Here is a 13,055-nt window from a genome sequence, read left to right as displayed (position 1 = left end):
AAGTTATATAATTGTCTTTACAGTACCCTCCAAGGCACATGAATTTTAAATTTGGAAAGCATGTTTTTTAATATATTTCCTCTTCACCTGACCTTTTTATACTTGTCTTTTTCCTCATCTAACTCTTTGACTTTTTTCTCATATTCTTTGGCTTGTTTTCTTTCTTCTTCAGTCCATATTGCATCCAATTTATAGGCCATAAAGGAAGGCTGAGGAACTACCTAAAGACAGAACAAAGAAGCAAATGATCTACTAAATATGACATAGTGACAATGTGCTTAAAACAGTGAGAAACAACTGGTAATGATAAAGAAACCAACCTAACTAACCATCACTGTAGATGACAGAGAAAATGGCCCAGGACTCACTGAAACAGCTCTGGCTGTTTAGTTCTTTTCGGCCAATTAGTTGTTTCTTATGATCTTTCTAGCCTGAGTTTACTATCATTTATGACAAGGGAATTTTATTTCAAAGAGAATTTTCAGTACCACTAATGGAAAATTATTGATTATGTATAAAATTATTAATGTAGCTTCCCTCACTGCTACCAAGATAGATAAATCTCATTTCATTAAAATATGGTTTTCTTTTAGTCTGAAAATCAGTGCTGAAGTTTCACATTCCTTTGTGTTTGGTTAAAATGTTGGAGTTACTAAAAAGATTTTTTTTGGAGTCTGTGTCTTCCTATTTTTCCCAGGTTGGAAGTGCAGTGGCCACTCACAGCCTGATCCAAATATTTATTTATATTCATGAATGCTTTATCCTGGTCTAGTTTGCTGTCCTGGATTGGTTTGTCTTTCCCTGTGCATCTTGGTGGCTCACCATATTTGTGCTGAATTTAATCCAGACACCTGATTAACTCAGACCTCTAGAATCAATCTACCAGGCTCAGCCTCCCCTAATAAAAGGGATTAGAGGTATGCAACACTCCACTCAGCTGAAGTTACTAAAATTTTATGGAATGCTTGCTTTTTTAGAATTTTTTAAAACTCAGTTCCATCTGAGAAAAATGGTGAATTATAAAATTTCTAGTTCTCACTTTCATCTTTCTTATTCTACCTTCCATGATTAGATAGAACCATTACCATCTTCAAAATATCTTCTTTCTTTACTTCCAAAACTCCATTCATCATGTCCATCAAAGCACGACGTCTTAAATCATCTTTCTGGAAAAAATAACCAAAAGTGAGAGGAGATAGAAGGTATAGATCAAAGCATTCAGACTCTATTAGCAATAATCTTCTAAGACCATGCAACCAAAGTGTGTGTGTGTGTGTGTGTGTGTGTGTGTGTGTGTGTGTGTGTAGAATTAGGCTCTTCCCAAAACATTTCTCACTGATAAATTACAAAATATTTTGTCTTTTATATTTATATGTCTTTATATATTTGAAAAACTAATAATACAAGTATGTTTATAGAAAAGACCATGTGTGATTTAACAACATGTCATACCTCAGCTAACAGGCGTTGTTGTAATTCAAGGGCTGCCGCTCTTTCTGCGTGTTCTCTTTGCCAAGGAGTAAGGTATTTTTCAACTTTAATCTGAAAAGACAAAGTTTCACTTTCATTTCTTCCCCTCTATTATTCATAAAATTCAAACTAAATGGGTTCAACTTTCTCTTGAATAAGTTTTTCTTTCTTTTTTTGGAGGAGTCAGGAGGTTTAAGTTCTAATTTTAGCTCTGCCACTAATTAAGGGCTTAAAATCTCTTTCCCTATTCAGGGAAAAGAGCTCCTTTCTCTGCAAAAAGAATGAGAAAGATTAAGAGACATTGAAATTCCCTTCTAGCTGTAAGATTTTACAATAGAAACAAAAGGTCTAAGGAAATTCTTTATACTTTGATGAATTCCTCAATCATCCTCAAGCCCCAAGCCTTTGCCTTGAGGATTCCTGCTGCACCAGTCCATGGAGAGAAAGGGACATAGAGACTCCTGATGCTTGGCTGATTCAGCTTAAGAGGATGAGCCCTGGTGTTAGGAGCCTCTCTGAGGTCTACACAGGTCCACTGTCAGGCGAGCTTGCCCTCCTCATGAGGAAGATAGATTAATAAAGAACATATGGCTGAATAGGCCTGGTAGTGTGGCAAGGAAGCCTGTCTCCTTCCCCTAGGAACCGGAAATGGTTCATCTGGGAAAGACACATGAAAGTTGCATGTGATTGCATAATACGGCCTGAGAAGAGAGATTCTGATAGTGGACTTTTCTGAATAAGCATATGACAGAAAGAGACATGTGCATGTTCCTTTTGCCCCAAAGGAGAATCTTCAGCCTTGGAGGGTATCCCTAAATTCAAGAATTCTTAAATTTGAGTTTCTTTTTTTTTTTGGTGAGGCAATTGGGGTTAAGCGACTTGCCCAGGATCACACAGCTAGTAAGTGTCAAGTATTTGGTCTGAGGTGGGATTTGAACTCAAGTCCTCTTGACTCCAGGCCCAGTGCTTTATCCATTGTGCCACCTACCTGCCCCTGAGTTTCCCATTGTTAAACTGTGGAGATTTCCTGGGGCATCATGCTCCTTAGAAAGGGAAGAAAATTACCTTCATTTATGAATAGCATCCTACTTGGTGTTATTTAGACAATACAGGCCAGTTGTAAAGCAAACTTCAAAACATATTTGTCTTCCAAACCACAGGGTGATGCTGATTCTGGAAGATACTATGTAGGACCCTCTAGGAAGAATATGGATCTAACAGAATTTCAAAGGATTGCTCCAATGGTGACCCTGAGTTCAGTTCTCTTTCAAGGGGAACTGGTTGGTATTGTGAATGCTTTACGTGTTTCTCTATTTATAGCCTACTGTGAATTCTTTGCATTTGATTTGAATTTGGCCCCCTGAATGTTTGTATGGGAGCTGAGGACTCCTTACCTACATTTGGGGAAATCAAGATATGAGTATGCTATATTTGAAGATTTTGCTAAAGTAAGTCCAGGTACGGGTAATACTCCAAAGAAGGATAACAAACCCCTTTAGGTCATGTAGGTAAACCTAAAGTCTTAGTAGGTCCTAGGCTACAGGTTACATCTGAAGAAAAGGGATGACCTCTTCTACATACATAAATGAAGTGATGATATAAGGTAGCATCACTCCAATTCACTTCAATCCATACAGGTCTAGGGACTTAATAATGAAAGTATGGCCTATGGTGAAACCATCTTAAAACAGATAACAATTATGATGTCGTGATATAATAGCCAGCTATATTTTCTGCCATAGTATAAAATATTCCTATGCTGAGTTTAATGTTGTTGTAATGACATCTCATACTTATGTAGCCCTTTATTGTTTCCAAAGCACTTTCATATACATCTTATCGAGATAATGAGTTTTACAACAACCTTCTGTAGTATCCCTATTTTATTGATGAGGAAACTGAGGCTAAAAAAATTTATGAATTTCCCAAAAGTGCAACGGACCCAGGATTAGAATGCAGGTCTTCTAATTTCAGTTCCAATGCTCTTTCAATTATGCAAAATACACCATTGTTGATAATTCCACAGATGAGTAGGGGACTGGCTAGAGGATAAAATGGAAGAGAGACAGGGTAAGATTTTTCTCCTTTCCCTCCTTCAAAAGGTATGTTGCTAGCCCCCTTCTGAACTCAAAGGGAAAAAAAAAACAGCCTAGCTCAAAAATAAACTTACCTAAACACTGTTACTAAGCATATGCTACAGATAGCTAGGTGGTGCAATGTATAGAACACAGGAGTTAGGAAGACTTGGTTCAAATTGGACCTCAGATATTAGCTGTGTGACCCTGAGCAAGTAACTTGACCTCTTTCTCAGTTTCCTCATCTGTAAAAAAGGGATAATAATAGCACCCGCTTCCCAAGGTTATTGTGAGGATAAAATGAAATAATGTCTAGTAGACATCTTAAACTCAACATGTCCAAAATCAAATTCATTATCTAACTCCTTATACTCTCCCATTCCCCCTACCTTCTCTATTACTATCCACGGCAATACCATCCTCCCAGGCTCCCAGGCTCCCAACCTCAATCTTCCTCAATTCCTCATTCTCTCTCACCATGCCTTCCCCTCCCCCATATCCAATCTATTGCCAAGGTCTGTCAATTTCACCTTTGCAATCTTTCTCCAGTATGTCCCCTTCTCTCATCTGACATCACCATCACCCTCATCACCTCACACCTGGACTACCACAATAGTTTACTAGTGGGTCTGCCCTCCTCAGGTCTCTCCCTACTCCAGTTCATCCTCCATTGAGCCAGTCCAATCCAAAATTGATTTTCTTAAAGCACAATTGGGACCACATCACATTCACTACTCTATTCCCTATTACCTCCAACATCAAATACAAAACCTCTTGCTCTGGGCATTTTATCTGGCTGTCCCATAGGCCTGGAATGCTTTCTCTCCTCATCTCTACCTACTGCCTTCCCTGGCTTCCTTTAAGTCCCAACTAAAATCCCTTCTAAAGGAAGCCTTTCCCAATTCCTTTTAATTCTAGTGTCTTCCTTCTAATACTTATTTTTTTATTTTACATTTTACATTTTTTAATATTTTATTTTTCTCCAGTTACATAATAAACAATTTTTAATACCTGTTTAAAAAAATTTTGAGTTCCAAATTCTCTCCCTTCCTCCATCCTTACCCCCTCATTGAGAAGGCAATTTGATATATGTTATACATGTGCAGTCACGCAAAACATATTATCCATATTAGTCGTATTGTGAAAGAAAACATAGAGTAGCTCCCCACCCCCACCCCCAAATAAAGAAAGTTAAAAAAAAGTACACTTTGATCTGCATTCAGATTCTATCGGTTCTTTCAATGGAGATGGATACCATATTTCATCATAAGTCCTTGGAATTTCTTTCTTGGATCACTGTATTGCTGAGAATAGCTAAGTCAATCACAGGTAATCATTGAATAATACTGCTGTTACTGTGTATACTGTTCTTCTGGTTCTACTTATTTCATTTTGCATCAGTTCATGCAAGTTTTTCCAGGTTTTTCTGAGAGCATCCTGCTCATTATTTCTTATTATATACATATATATATGTACGTATATATATATATATATACGTACATATATATATGTGTGTGTGTGTGTATCTATCTATCTATCTATCTATCTATCTATCTATCTATCTATCTATCTATCACATATACCACAACTTGGTCAGCCATTCCCCAATTAATGGATGTCCCCTCAATTTCAAATACTTTGCCACGACTAATGGACCTTCTATAAACATTTTTGTATACATAGGTCCTTTTCCTTTTTGTTTTTTTTTTATTTTTTTTTTAATCTCTTTGGGATACAGACCTAGTAGTAGTATTGCTGGGTCAAAGTGTATGCATGGTTTTGTAGTCCTTTGGGCAGAGCTCCAAATTGCTCTATAGAATGGTTGAATCAATTCAGAACTCTACCAACAATGCATTAGTGTCTCAATTTCCCTATATCCCCTCAAATATTTGCCATTTTCCTTTTCTGTCATATTAGCCAGTATGATAGATGAGGGGTGGTACCTCAGAGTTGTTTTAATTTGCTTTCTCTAACAATAGTGATTTAGAGCAATTTTTCATACAATTATAGACAGCTCTGATTACTTTATCTGAAAACTGTTCACATCCTTTGACCATTTTTATAAATTTGACTCAGTTCTCTATGTATTTGAGAAATAAGGCCCTTTATCAGAGATACTTGCTATAAATTTTTTTCACAGTTATAATTATTAACTATATTTCCCTCCACCCCATTCTCTCCTTTTATCCAGCTCTCTCTCTCCTTTCATTCTATCCATCCTCAAAAGTATTTTGCTTCTGATTACTGCCTTCCCCAATCTTCCCTCCCTTCTATCACTTCCCCCTTCTCTCATCTCCTTCACCTCCTACTTTCTTGTAGGGTAAAATAGATTTCTATACCCAACTTATTGTGTATGTTATTTCCTCTCTGAGCCAATTCCAAATGAGAGTAAGTCTCACCTTCCCTGGACTCCCTCACTTTCCTCTTCACTGTAAAAGCTCTTTTGTGCTTCTTTTTACATGAAATAATTTGCCCCATTCTACCTCTTCCTTTCCCCTTCTCCCAGTGCATTCTTTCTCACCCCTTAGTTTTATTTTTTTAGAGATCACTCCATCATATTCAACTCACACCCATGCCCTTTGTCTATGTATACTCCTACTAACTGTGTTAATGATGAGAAAATTCTTAGGAGTTACAAGTACCAACTTCCTATATAAAGAGTTTAACCTTATTGAATTCCTTATGATTTCTCTTTCCTGTTTACCTTTTCATGCTTCTCTTCAGTCTTATATTTGAAAGTTAAATTTTTCTATTCAGCTCTGGTCTTGCCACTAGGAATTCTTGAAAGTCCTTTGTTTTTTTGGATGTCTATTTTTCCCCTAAAGGATTATGCTCAGTTTTGCTAGGTAGGTGATTCTTGGTAGTAATTCTACCTTCTTTGCTCCCTGGAATGTTACATTCTAAGCCCTTGGATCCTTTAATGTAGAAGCTGTTAAATCTTGTGTTATTCTGATTGTGGCTCCATGATATTTGAATTGTTTCTTTCTGACTGCTTGTGATATTTTCTCCTTGCCCTTGGAGCTCTAGAATTTGCCTACATTATGTCTGAAAGTTTTCAATTTGGGATCTCTTTCAGGCGGTGATCAATAGATTCTTTCCATTTCTATTTTACCCTCTAGTTCTAGAATATCAGGGCATTTTCCTTGATAATTTCTTGAAAGATGATGTCTAGGCTCTTTTTTAAAAAAAAAAATCATGGCCTTCCCATCTATAGTCATATTAAAAAATGCTCTAAATCACTATTGATTACAGAAATGCAAATCAAAACAACTCTGAGGTACCACATCACACCTATCAGATTGGCCAAGATGATGAAACAAGAAAATGATAAATGTTGGAGAAGATGCGGTAAAATTGGAACACTAATGCATTGCTGGTAGAGTTGTGAAATGATCCAACCAGTTTGGAGAGCAATTTGGAACTATGCTCAAAGGGCTATAAAAATGTGCATACTCTTTGACCCTGCAATAGCACTTCTAGGGCTATATCCCAAAGAGATCATACAAATGGGAAAAGGACACACATGTACAAAAAGATTTACAGCAGCTCTTTTTGTGGTGGCAAAGAATTGGAAATTGAGAGGATGCCCATCATTTGGGGAATGGCTAAACAAGTTGTGGTATATGAACGTAATGGAATACTATTGTGCTATAAGAAATGATGAACAGGCTGACTTCAGAAAAACCTGGAAAGACTTGTATGGTCTGATGCTGAGTGAAATGAGCAGAACCAAGAGAACATTGCACACAGTAACAGCCATGTTGTGCGATGACTAAACTTAACCCTTCTCAGCAATACAAGGATCTAAGACATCTCCAAAGGCCTTGTGATGGAAAATGCCATCCACATCCAAAGAAAGAACTATGGAGTTTGAATGCAGATTGAAGCATACTATTTGCAAATTTTTTTCTTCTGTTGAGTTTTGTTTCCTCTTTCTGGTGGTTCCTCCTATTATTTTTAATTCTTACTTACAACATCACTAATATGAGTATATGTTTAATAGGAATGTATATCAGATTGTACATCAGAATGTATATCAGCCTATATCAGATTGTGCAGCCGTCTTGGGGAGGGTCGTGGGGAGGAAGGGGAAGAAAAATTTTAAACTCAAAAACATATGGAAGTGATTGTTGATAAATCAAAATAAATTAATTTAAAAAAGAAAAAAATCATGGCTTTCAGGTAGTCCAATAATTCTTAAATTATTTCTCCTTGATCTCTTTTCCAGGTCAGTTGTTCTTCCAATGTGATATATAGAATTTTCTTCTATTTTTTCATTCTTTTGATTTTGTTTTATTGTTTCTTGATGTCTCATTGAGTCATTGGCTTCTTCTTGATCAATTCTATTTTTTAAAACTTTATTTTCTTCAGTGAGCATTTATAACTCCTTTTCCAATTGGCCAATTCTACTTTTTAAAAAGTTCTTTTCTGCAATAAATTTTTATACATCTTTTTGCATTTGGCCAATTCTGCTTTATAATTTTATAATTTATAATTGCATTACAATTTCTCATCATTAAATTTTTGTGTCTCGTTTACCATTGGGCCTATTTTGTTTTTTATGGTGCTATTTTCTTCAGTTTTTTTTGTCCCTCCTTTACCAAATTATTGACTCTTTTTTCATGACTTTTTTCATCACTATCATTTCTTTTCCCAGTTTTTCCTCTATCTCTCTTATTTGATTTTTAAAATCCTTGTTGAGCTCTTCTAGGAGTTCCTTTTTGGGCCTGAGACAAATTCACATTTTTCTTTCAGGCCTTGGATGTAGCAGTTTTGACTTTGTTGTTTTCTGGGTTTGTGTTTTGATCTTCCCTGTCACCTTAGTAACTTTCTAAGGTGAGGGTAGGTTTTTAGTTGTTTGCTCATTTTTCTAGCATATTTCTTGACTTTTAGCTTTATATTAAAGTTGGGCTCTGCTCCCAGGGTGGAGAAGGCACTGTCCCAAGCTTCAGGTTTTTTGTACTGCTGTTTTCAGAGCTAGTTCTACAGGTTTATAAGCTTTCAGTTCTTCCAAGGTGGTATGATCTAAGGAGAGGGGTGTTTACTACTCTCCTGGCCTCTTTTCTGGTCTATGAGAGACCACAAGCACTTTTTTCAGCCTTAGAATTTTGACTAGGGTCCCCATTCCCCTGAGGCCACAAGCTCTGGTATGCTAGTGCTCCTCTTCACCCAGGACTGAGACCCAGATCCAAGTATGGGCAAAGCAACAATCCTATACCCAGTGCCCCAAAAGGACCCTGGAATCTCCTTCTGACCAGCCTGACTCATTTGCCTTCTGTGAGCTGAGAAACTACTGTTGCTGCCACTGATTAAGTTGCCCCCAAAGCCTGCTACTGGTTTGCTGGGGTGAGGCTTACACTATTGTAGTCTACACTGGAGTACACTCCACTCTCACTTCATTGTGATAGATCTTTCCTTTCAACCTTTCAAGTTGTCTTGGGCTGGAAAATTGTGTCACCTTATCCTTTTGTGGGTCCAGAATTTGTTTTGAGGCATTATTAAAATAATTTGGAAGGGAATTTGGGAGAGCTCAGGTGAGTCTCTGCCTTTTCTCTGCCTTGGCTCCACCCCCCCATTATAATTATTTCCTGTTTATCCTATATGTAGCTTGGTTTTAGATATTTATTTGCTTGTTGTCTCCCACCATCAGATTGTGGACTCCTTGAGGGCAGGGACTGTCTTCTGCTTCTTTTTGTATTTCCAGTACTTGGTCAATACCTGGTACATAGTAGGTGTTTAATAAATGTTTATTTATCAACTAATATTTTTAAAGCTTTTTGAAAACCTTAAAGTGCTCTATAAATGTTGGATACTATTGTTTGTTGTTGTTGTTGCTTTGGTATAAGAGGTATCCTATGAAACATTAATTCTTTGTAAGTATGGTGCCAAGTGGTGTAGGAGATAGAATGCTAGACTTGGGTTGAAATCCTGCCTCCAACACTTACTAGCTCTATGACCCTGGGTAAGTCACTTAACTTCTCAGGGCCTCAGTTTCTTCATCTCTAAAATCAGAAAGTTGGCCTGATGCTCTCAGGCTCTCGGTCCACTGGGTTGGTTCAAGGCCATGGACCTGAGCACACCTTCCACAGCATAGAGGACAAGGACAGATGCCCTATTCAGAAGTGTATGCTCAATTCTGTTAATTCCCTCAGTGCTAGGGAATTGGGGAAAACTGCAGTTGCATTTTGGTTCCCTGAGGCTTACTAACTCCCTTCCCTCTGCACCTCTGAATCCTCCTTCATGGAGGTTACAAGGAAAGTTAGAACAGCTAAAAATATCTTGGCAGATTCTAGAGGTTTTGTGATTGATCATTAAGGAGTTTTGAAACACCTGTACAACCTGGTCACTCCCTTCCCTTGAGTCAAGAGGGTATCTGTTAACTACTCTTCTCCTAAGAGAGTTTCACCCTTCACCCCTCACCTTTGATTTCATCCTCCCCCACCTAGGAAAAGAAGGCAGGAGGAGGGGCAGCAGTTACAGGATGGGCCCCACAGGCAATGGCCTTGGACTCTGGGGCAACCTTTGCCTGGAAGCATCACCCAGGTTCAGCACATCCTGCTCAAGGTAATGAAGCTAGCCTCCAAACTTGGGTAAGCATGCTCTTTTAAATTTGTAGTTTTAAAAGTTAATGATGAGATGTTGATTCTCTGGGTAAAGTAATTTGGAAGTGCATTTAGCCAAACTGAAGTCACCTGATTGGTAATGGGTATGTCTGAAGTTTCAAATTGGTGAACTTTCTATATTAGTTATGTCAAACAACTTTTCATAATTTGGTTACTGTTAAAATAATTTAGCTATTGTTGGTTATTGTTTTAATGTGTAAACTAGCCAAAAAGCTTGTTTGGGTTATGCATGGCTTGCTGAGAATTTGCAAGTGTATAGAAATCTCTAATGATTGGCTTTTTACACCATGACAAATTTGTTTGAGATATAAATCCTGGAAAATGTTTTTCCTAAGCTGTGATTAGTAAAACTTGCTGGTTGAGGTAAAAGCTGATAGGATTTTATTTTGAGTTGTCTGATGGGTCATAATCCATTGATAATCAATCTACCATCTGAGAGAAATGCCACAAGCTACTCAGAGAAGGTGATAGTGGTGGGAAGTCAGCATTGGGAAAAGCTGAGAGGACAATTTTAGCCTCCGTCTAAGATGGGATCCTCCTGGCTCAGTTTCCCCTTTATGTTCCTTTGGAAGGGAATGTTACCCACCGTCTATTCCTGATTCTGGCTATGAGGTGGATTTGATACTGCATGGTTGGATTATCTGAATTATCTGAATCCAAACAGAGCTAAGGATGTTTTATCCTCTCAAAGTTGGGCCCTAAATCTAGTCCCTGCTTTATATCTGGCCCTGCAGTTTTTTCTGTCAGATTTGTCTTCCAGAATATGGGCCATTCACCTACAGTTGGTAGCAAACATCGAGTACCAGCCAATGTCCCCACATCATCCCCTGGATGCAGCCTGTGCTTGGTTCCAGTCAACCTCCTCTTTGGGACCCCCTTGAGGCAGGGATAGCTCTACACCCCTTGCCAGCAGGAAGCCGTTTCAGAAGCTGAGACCTTTGCCCCTTACTCCAAAAGAATTTGGGTCCCATTTGTTTGAGGGAAGAATGATGAGGATGGGATCTGGGCCCCAGAAAGGAAAAACCGGGGACTTTCCCACATGGCCAAATCTCTGGCATTTGCCTGAGGCTATAATCCAGTCAATTGGCCTTTCACTGTGGCTACACCCAATCTCCCCTCCATTGTCTTACCTCTCTATGGCCGCTAGCCATTTCCCTTCCCATCCAGATCTCCTTAGGCCCCTCCTCCCATCACCCCAAACTACTTGGCCACTCCTAGATCCCGCCCACAGGCTTTCTGTATTATAAGGTCCACTGTGTCTCCATTAAGATGCTTAGATTCTTATAATCTAGCCAAGACTCAGAGTCTTATAATCTAGCCACTGCTCAGATTCCTAAAATCTAGCCACTGCTTACTCATGTTCAGACTCCTTAAGAATCTGCCCAAATATGATGGATGTTCTAATAAACCTTGTCTTTGACTGAAAAAATAAAATAAAATAAAATCAGAAAGTTGGACTCGATTATCTCTAAAGTTCCTTCTACCTGTAACTCTATGATCCTATGATTCATTTTTTCTCAATTAAATATGGTCCTAAGCACTTTTTACTTCCTTTAGTGAGAACTAGCATGTTATAATGGAATGGATATTGAAACCAGTCAAAAGTCCTAGGCTCAAGACCCAACCAATCTACTGAGGCAGCCATAAATTACTGAGGGAAAGAATGTCTCACGGAATCCTTCCACTCAATTCTGTCACCCCTGTGCCCTTGTGTAAACTTTGTAAATACCTTGGTTTGAAGCAGTTATAAATCATCTCATTTGTCACCTGGCATTTTAGACTCTGGCTTCTTCACCATACCACTCCCCAAACTCATCATTAGGAAATCTCATCATCTTGAAAGATCCAATCAGCCTTTGTTACTCACACCTTATCAGTACCCTCTGCCCCTCTTCTTACAGGTGGAACTACAAACCCCTCCATTTAAGCAGGGGTACAGGTCCAGCATCTATTCAGATATCTCTTCATTTTCCATCCAGCTATGCTCATCTTTTACTTCTTTGTCTTCTCTACCATGCCTCAGTACCATCTTCCTTCACCACTCCCCTCCCCTTTTAGCTTCTATTGTGTGCTGTCCTCTCTTGTAAGCTCCTTGAAAGCCAGGATCATCATTCTTTTCCACATTTGTATTCAGGGCACTTAGCATTGATTATTGATTGATTTGAAATTATCTAGTGACAAAGTTGCAGGCCAGTGAAACCCATTGCTAGCCCCTACCTTGCTGGGTTGTTTTAAGGATCAACGAAGACAACACATGTAAAGCACTTGGCAAACCTTAAAGCACTATATAAGTACTAGCTATTATTTTTATTGCTCATTTTTGGACCCCTATGCCCTAGCATATCATGTAATTAGATTCCCATGTAATTACTCTCATAAGCTATTTGTATTGATTTGCTTATGAAGTTAAAGGTGGAGTATGTGCATTCATTGGCCTCTAGTCCCAGAGTCCATAAGTGAGGAAGTTACTAGGATCAGTTTCTCATCTGTATAAAAGATCTCGTCCTGGCCTGTCATTTGAGCTGTCCTGGTGGAGAGGATGAATGATCTAGGCATCTCATCTGTTGAAGGAGGAATGAGGGCTTAGATATGCCAGTCCCAGGCTCTCACAGAAGCATCATTGGGCCCCTTCTTATTTCTGCTGTAGCCCAGAGATCATTGCATTCATGGCTAGAAACTATCTGCTGTGACCATTAAGCCCTGGGGGTATTATTTGTCCTGAACTCATTTTCCCTTGTTCTTGCACTCCAATCTCTTTATGCCTTTCTTTCTGTGAGTTAAGAATTATGTCATAATGAAAGAGCTACTGCTCTTCACATTTCTGGTACCCAAGTCCCATCACTGCTGAAATGGACTATGACAACTACTTGCTGTGACAACTAATTGC

At 38.6% G+C, this 13,055-nt stretch overlaps 1 protein-coding gene across 1 annotated transcript in view; it reads right to left on the bottom strand.

The window, feature by feature from the left end:
- Nucleotides 1-13,055, bottom strand: part of LOC110209593 (cilia- and flagella-associated protein 43-like) — a 180,952-nt gene that overhangs the window by 43,025 nt on the left and 124,872 nt on the right. The window contains exons 26-28 of the mRNA XM_078151617.1: nucleotides 1,453-1,542; nucleotides 1,086-1,166; nucleotides 93-221 (exon numbers count right to left, since the gene is read on the bottom strand). Coding sequence (XP_078007743.1) covers nucleotides 93-221; nucleotides 1,086-1,166; nucleotides 1,453-1,542 — 300 coding nt within the window. The remainder of the gene's footprint in view (nucleotides 1-92; nucleotides 222-1,085; nucleotides 1,167-1,452; nucleotides 1,543-13,055) is intronic.

The sequence above is a fragment of the Phascolarctos cinereus genome, unplaced genomic scaffold (genome assembly GCF_003287225.1).
Source record: "Phascolarctos cinereus isolate Bilbo 61053 unplaced genomic scaffold, phaCin_HiC Scaffold_3;HRSCAF=262, whole genome shotgun sequence".
Taxonomy (NCBI): Eukaryota; Metazoa; Chordata; class Mammalia; order Diprotodontia; family Phascolarctidae; genus Phascolarctos; species Phascolarctos cinereus.
This window is presented reverse-complemented; position numbering and strand designations above follow the sequence as displayed.